This window comes from Teleopsis dalmanni, chromosome 1 (genome assembly GCF_002237135.1).
Source record: "Teleopsis dalmanni isolate 2A chromosome 1, ASM223713v2, whole genome shotgun sequence".
Taxonomy (NCBI): Eukaryota; Metazoa; Arthropoda; class Insecta; order Diptera; family Diopsidae; genus Teleopsis; species Teleopsis dalmanni.
Genome location: NC_051846.1, coordinates 5,975,151 through 5,982,598, shown reverse-complemented (window position 1 = coordinate 5,982,598; position 7,448 = coordinate 5,975,151). Strand labels below are relative to the sequence as shown.

General features: G+C 28.0%; 1 protein-coding gene across 1 annotated transcript; it reads left to right on the top strand.

The window, feature by feature from the left end:
• Positions 1 to 514: 514 nt before the first annotated feature.
• LOC119669453 (heat shock protein 27-like) lies at positions 515 to 1,426 on the top strand. The gene has a single exon (XM_038079347.1). It carries the CDS (start codon positions 676 to 678, stop codon positions 1,135 to 1,137), a length of 462 nt encoding a protein of 153 aa, XP_037935275.1. The 5' UTR covers positions 515 to 675; the 3' UTR covers positions 1,138 to 1,426.
• The last annotated feature ends 6,022 nt before the right edge of the window (positions 1,427 to 7,448 follow it).

Below are 7,448 nucleotides of genomic sequence, written 5' to 3'. Positions count from 1 at the left end.
CGTATGAGCAGCCACAGAGCTAACATTTCAAAGCCAAATTTGGATTTTTTTTTTGGAAATTGGTTGTGCGAATTTTCGGATTTCCGTTCAGAAAGCGTATAAATCCAATTAAAATCTTTGTTGTCATATTTTACTATATCAAAACAAAAAGAAAAAGCAGCAAAAATATTTTAAATAAAAAGTTTATTTAAATTAGTTCAAGAATTTAAATAAAAGGGTTACTATAAATTAATTATTTATTCTATGAACTGTATGGATTATTTTTGTTTCTCTGTTTCTTTTTTTTTTTTTGTGTTTTGAAAACATGTCAGTGTAAACAAACCCAAAAGAATCTCCAACCCACATGAGACCAGTAAACGTTTTTATAAACAATAGCTACTGAAGCAATTGTTGTTTGCCGCACTAACACATGATCCATACATCACTACAACAACAACAATTAAAAGTTTATAAATTAATTCGCAATTCTGTTTCATCACAAAGCCAAAGCTGCCGCTCCGAAATATATAAAAAGACTGTCAGAGACCTTTTCCGAGTTTATTTGCACAGTGCAAAAATCGCGAGCGGTCGTACGAAGAGTTTTCATCGGTCATTTTGAGTGTGTCAAAAACGAATATTTTCGAAATAATAAAAAAAGTTGAACTGTTTTGATCCTTATTGAATAATCTCATAAAAATGGCAGTAGTGCCCGCTTCAAATTATTCGAATGATTTGGATTATTGGGATTATCGTAGACGTTTATGGCGTGATTGGGATTTAATTGATTGGGATGTGCCCTATTGGAAACGATTGGCACGTGTAGGTTCAGCACCAGATTTAAGTCGCGTTATTGTTGGCAAAGATGGATTTGAGGCTTGTGTGGATGTACATCAGTTTAAGCCCTATGAAATCACTGTAAAAACAATAGCGGACACCGTTATTGTAGAAGCTAAGCATGATAAGCGACGCGATGGTGACAGTTTTGTAGGACGACATATTGTAAAGCGGTTTGTGCTGCCGCGTGGACATTATCCAAATGATGTCCGTTCAGAACTTACATCTGATGGCATACTAGTGGTTAGATGTCCTCCAACATCGCAAGCTGAGCGCAGTGTCTATGTGCGCCAAGTTGGTCCATATCTTAGCATTAAAAATTAATTTTAAAATTGAGAAGATTTTATAAAAGACTTTGATGTGAACCAAAATCAAAAAATTATAATTACAAATATCACTTAATTTTTTGAAGTGTATTCAAATTAATTTAAATAATTTTAAGTTTGACAATAAATTGTTAGTTTGTTCTATTTTAACTCTCAAATAAATTACTAAAAATATTTATTAGTTAAATATTTTGGACTCTTTTTAATTATTATTACACTTTTGATTTTATTTTAATAAAAATACATAAGTTCGCCTAACTTGTTATGGAAAGTGTAGTGTTGTTTGTTATTAACAAAATTTAATAAAATTAAAAAAATAAAAATATATAAAAATTAATAATGTGTTTAATTAGTTTGAAATTTTTAAAAATTGCTGAAAATAGAAATTATAAAACACTAAAGTGATTTTAGCAGTATGGTAAGAGTTCTGCAGACAAGGACAAAATATTTTTAAAATTCATAATAAAAAATTTATAATTAAAATAAGTTTACTTATGAATTGTATATGACCTCAAACTAAAAGTGATTTGAAGAGCTGTTACCTAAGATACTTTCTTCCTGAATCAAACAGTAACAAAATTTGTTATAGATATTTAATATAAATAAATAAAAATTGTACTTAATAATATTGTCGATTTATTAATACAGTGACCCACTGTATAAGTGGAATCCAAGGATATCTGTAATAACCGAACGTTAATATGAAATAAAGTTCACACAGGATTTGAAAATTTATCTCGCCAACTAATTCTGTCTTTGCTTTAATTATATTTGTCTTTCTGTCTGTTTTGTCTTTCTATCCAAAGACTACATTGTTCTATTTTATAAAGTTATTAGACCCTAAATAACTTTATTAACATTATGGATACTTACTAATAAATACTTGAATTTTGTTTATCATGGAGAGAATGTAAAGTACATCTTTAATCAAATATTTTAGTCAAATATTTTGGTTAGTATCCAATACTTAAGTAAATACTTCATAATATTCTTAAGTATTCTTCTTAAGTAAATACTTCATACTCTCACAAATGAAAGTCATGCTATTACCATTTGTAAATAATTAGATTAAGCATTCAATTCAGTTCGACAACTGAATTTCTATTTATTTTAATTCGCTGAATAAATGCTACTCTCCTCCACAAAAATTTTTCTATCTCCATGAGTGCATTTCTCCTATTATTTGACTGTTTTATAAAATTTTTAAAAATTTTATATTTTTTTCCTAAAATGTTTCGTTTCACAGACTGGAGTGCATAAGTCCATTATATTTTTAATAATTAAGGTAAAGAATAGCTGACAGAAAAATAGTGCTGTAAAATATCAATAAAGTACCATTTGGTACAACTGCTTGAATATGTATATAAAGAGTACTCTCACAAGCAGAGTTGAGTTATATCAAAGTTTAATACATTTTTTGGAAAACTCATCTTCCTTTTCGCAATCCATTACTTTATCAGGTGTTTCGTGTACAATACTACATTTCGCTGAAGTTAATAATAAGTATATTGATTAAATAATTTAATTTTGCTTTAAAAAATTGTACATAATGAAGGCAAAAAAGAACACAGATTTCTTTCTTCACAGAAAGAAGCTTAGAAAAACGATTGTTGTTAAACACTACTTATAGAAGAACACAAGCAGTGTTCGAATTTTACAGACCTTCTCAGCCTTGGTCATGTTTAACATTCCATGTATAATAACCTTGTATAAGACACTTGTTGCAATCTTTTTCAGCATGGAAGGAATCTAGCCTAACCAATTAGACTTTTTAGATATCGTTTAGTAGCAACGAATCTATAACTCTATATTATATATGCACTCCATAATTATATGGTCTGGACTTTCAATGTTATTTGTAAAAAAACAAAAATTGGAATTGTTTGTAGGCTCGAACCGATATTACGAATTATGAAAGCACCAATGTTCAGTTAGAAAGAATGAATGAATGTTATGACTAAGTGTAGCACAGCGACCGTATAGTTTACTATGCTCCTTTCAGTGACTTAGATTTATTCTCTAAGTGTTAGTTTCTTAGTAACTAACAGTATTTGTCATATTTTTCGGAATAGTAAAGCGTATTTACCCAAAAGTTTCGTTCGATTGCACTTTGGTGCAGAAGACTTTTCGAAGTTGTATCTTATTTTCTAGTAAAGTAGTTTCTTCCAACTATTTTTCAGTGCAGGGTAACTGCAACACGATTCTCAGTTTGTTTATCTTATAGATTATAATTATATTTATAAATCTAATTATTTATATTTATAATTAATTCTAGTAATAGTAATATTTTTTATTTTAATATATTATTTAAATCTTATCATATATATTTTTTAATAAAGGTCTTACGAGAAAGGTATATAAGGTATACAATTTTATTCATAAGTGGAATAATATATAATTTTCTGTTATTAAATAAAAAAGAAAAGAGGAAAATATATTTTTCACAGTACATAAAAAACAAGAAAAAAATCTTCATCCCATAAATAAATCCAATAAACTACAAATAAAATTTTTTCCGCATTTCCTTATAAGTAAAAAACATTTTAGACTGAACCCCTCGTAAATTCATTCAATCAAAGTTCAACGAAGTCGAAGCCTAAACAAAAGAGTGTTCCAGTTCAGTGGTTGCGTCTTAATAATTGTCAAGAAAACTAAAGTAGAAAGCGAAGTGTGACGTCAAACATTTTTCAATATCTGGAAAGGTCCCTTATAAAAAAAATTTTATTATGTGATAAACATATATAAAATTACAATATAATATAAATGTAAATATTTAATACTAAAATATAAATTAATTTTATTTATTTTTTTTTTGAAAGAGTATTTATCACATTTCTCTATTTTGAGAAATTCACTGGGTTCTAAGGTCAACTGCAGGCATTGAATTACTATTCGAGCGTAAAATAAAATTGATCGATTTTATTTATATATTTTATTATCGATAACTTAATTGTTTATTGGAATGCTTTGATGCGATGTGTAATTCACATTTTTTTTAGCAAAAGTATAATAAACTTTGTTTTCTAGTGCCAAATAAGATTAAATAATCATTGCCTCCCGCCTACATCAATTCAGAGTTTTATTAGCAATTGTTTTGTTTTTATATAGTAAAAACCAATTTGTAAAGCTTGGAATTTGTTTTTATTCATAGTGTAATCGTATTTTTAGATATGTTTAAAAATACCTGTATTTTTAATTTAGATTTTTATTTTAAAAATTTTTTGCACACATTCATTGTGATATTCATTCTAAATTTTAGTAAATATGCATAGAATAGAGAAGTAGAATACAAATAACCGGGGTTATAGGTTACAGTAAAGTGAGGAACTGCGACCATTGTAGATATTTTATGCTATCAACTGACACTAATCTAATCACAGAATAGGTAGTTTTTCGAATGAATATCAAAATAACAGCTTTGGATTTCCTAATAGCAGTATAGGAAACGAATTGCAACCCTGGTATTATATATCGGACCCAGATTAATGTTATTTATCATAAAGAATGTGATTAGTAGAAGTAAGTACGAATAATCAGAAGAAATTTAAATACATCTCTGATTAGAAAATTTACCTACATATATTATCTATGTATAATCTTTAAATAAAGGGTTTAGATAAATTGAAAAGACTTGAATTTAATATATTTTATGTCCATATAATTCATAATATTTTAAGTTTTGGGTGGATTCAGTTAGAATGGCAGTCTTGCATATCAAAGCGTATTTCAATTCAAATAATGGTCCGTTATAGAAACATTGTTTAACTGGTGCGCTTCTTCTCCAATTTGGATCAAGTGGGTTATGAGGCCTGATAAGAATCGTCATCTACCTAAGTTTTTTAGTTACTCTAAGTATTTACGTTTAATGGCCAGCTTAGTCGTTGTAAATGAGATACGAGTTACAAAGTTGTGAATTCCACAGAAAACCTTCTTTGGTTTAGCATCTTTGTCTACTTTGCAGTCGCCCGAAATGTCTTTATTGCTAAATTCCACTATACAATAAGTTGAAAACCGACATAAATAGGCACCTTCTTTATAAAAACCTGACTTTCTTAAACTGCTTAGGAATGTAGTTTTAGTGTTCACTTGTGATTTGATAAACTGTAATGTTTACATCAAAAAAATTAAATAGATTTAAAAAAAATGATCCAAATGACTCTCAGGTCAAAAATACTTTATATCTAATTACCATTTGGTAATTAGATATTTGGGTTTTAAGGAAGTTTTTGTCTGCGTGAATGATTTTTTGTTCTACTAATCACACATAATCAAAAACTTCTTGAAAAAAATTTACAAAAGGATGTGACCAATCGTCTTCATTAATCTTCAATATTATTACTAAATCTTATAGATTTGTACTGAGGAAATTATTTAAGCATTGTAAATTCGTTGCTTCAAGTTTATAGAATTTTTTGATTTGTCAAAAACTACTATATGATGCTAGGCTTACTTTTTTATCGTAAATGTAGCATGGGTATTCTTAATCCCATTCTTGAGAAGTTGTTTCTCTGCGTGAGGCCCTATACACCAGTGTTTTAAAACGACTGCTATTGACAATACGAGTGCTTATACATTTCGTCTAACAACCGATTATTTGAACAAAACGAATTGTTGGGAAATCTGCCGTACAGACTTCATTTGTCACCCAAGACTTCTTCTTGTTTCCGAAAGTAAAGAAAAAATTGTGTGGACAACGATTTTTGTCAGCGAAAGCAAGAATGGAGCCGTTGTTGCATTTAAAAACCATGTCTTGAAGAAGATTGGAAAAAAGCTTTGACAAATAATGGAGAATACTTCGAGAAATAATAAAGCAATTTTCAACGACAAGTTAGTTAGTAAGAAATATATTTCATTTATTGGTAAATACTAATTTGTCGAAAGAAACTCTAATTTGTGTGAACCATCAGTTCTCTAAGTGTTTAAGCACTCTAAATACTGATAAAAAAAATATTTGATTGGAAATAGATAGATAGATAGATAGATTCGAAGTTCATATATATGAAATAATAATAATTTATAAAAGCGTTGCCTTTAAAAATCCAATTTCTATGAATTTTTTCCTTGTATTTACAAAAATGGAATAGAATAAAATTTATAATTGTAGTAATAATAATATTTTTTACCTAATCATGTATATTGGCAAATAGAAATCGCATATATAAAAATTATTCCGTTTAAGTCTTGAATCGCTGAAGGCGTTAAAGGCGTACGTACGCGTTCTTATTAACTAAAAGCGCAATTAAATTTTGTAATTCTTTAGATAAAAGATACTTTTTTCACCTATAAATATTTCATTCAATGTCAATGTCAATGAAATTACTAAAATAAGTAATGTGACTGCTATAATTATATGTAATCGAAACAAAAAATTAATTGTTGAACACAATTTATTGAATTTAAACATTTGCTAATAAAATTTTTAAAATGTTTATGACTTTTGTAATTTCTTTAATAATTTTTTAAAATTCTTTTCAACATTAGCTATCAGAATCTAACAAAAGTTCAGTTGAGGAGGCGTATATACGAGTATCAAAGCAAGAAATAGGCATAAAATTGTGTGAAATATATTGTTTGTTGTTCTTTTTGATAGCTCAGATACATTTTCTTATATCGCTCAGATACATTTTAATTTTTTTAACAGCACCGCCGTAAAAATAGTTTGTCACATGGACACAAACAAAATCTTTCAGAACTTTACGGTGACGACTGCTGTACGTTAGGTGTTTGTATGGAGCGGCAGTAATACCATAAGAAATTTTTATGTCAACAGAAATTTTCCCACTTCATCTGAGAAGAGAGAAAATTTTATATCTAAAGAATCATTCATTCATTTCATTAAAATAGTTTTTCTTCTTTATCTCTTTTCCATATGCCTTTCCTGTGAACTTTGGAGACACTTTCCTCTGCTGATCTCTTCGCAACAGTGAAGTGGACTGACTATATGTATGGCATCAAAGGCGTATCTTAACTTCAGTCATTTTTCGGCTCTCGGAACGTGTAGAAGATTTGAGGTAAATCGCTTAAAACGTAACAAATGTTTTGTGAAAGTATCATTAATCCTGTCTGATGTGTCACCATATACAAATCCAAAAAGATATATAAAAATATTATTTCAGTGTTTAAAAATAATATTTTGTGGATAAAAAAAAATTAAAAAGTGTTTTTATAGTTTTAGTTCAGGCAAAGGAAATGGGCAATATATTTTTCAAAATTTATTGTTTTTTGTTTTCTAATAAATAAAAAGTGAATTAAAAAATTGAAATGAAATCTAAAAATAATATTATAAATTTTCTTATTTAAGGTGAATAA

Bases quoted from the DNA above. Each gene is read 5' to 3' on its own strand.
- LOC119669453 (XM_038079347.1), top strand. From the start codon at position 676: ATGGCAGTAGTGCCCGCTTCAAATTATTCGAATGATTTGGATTATTGG.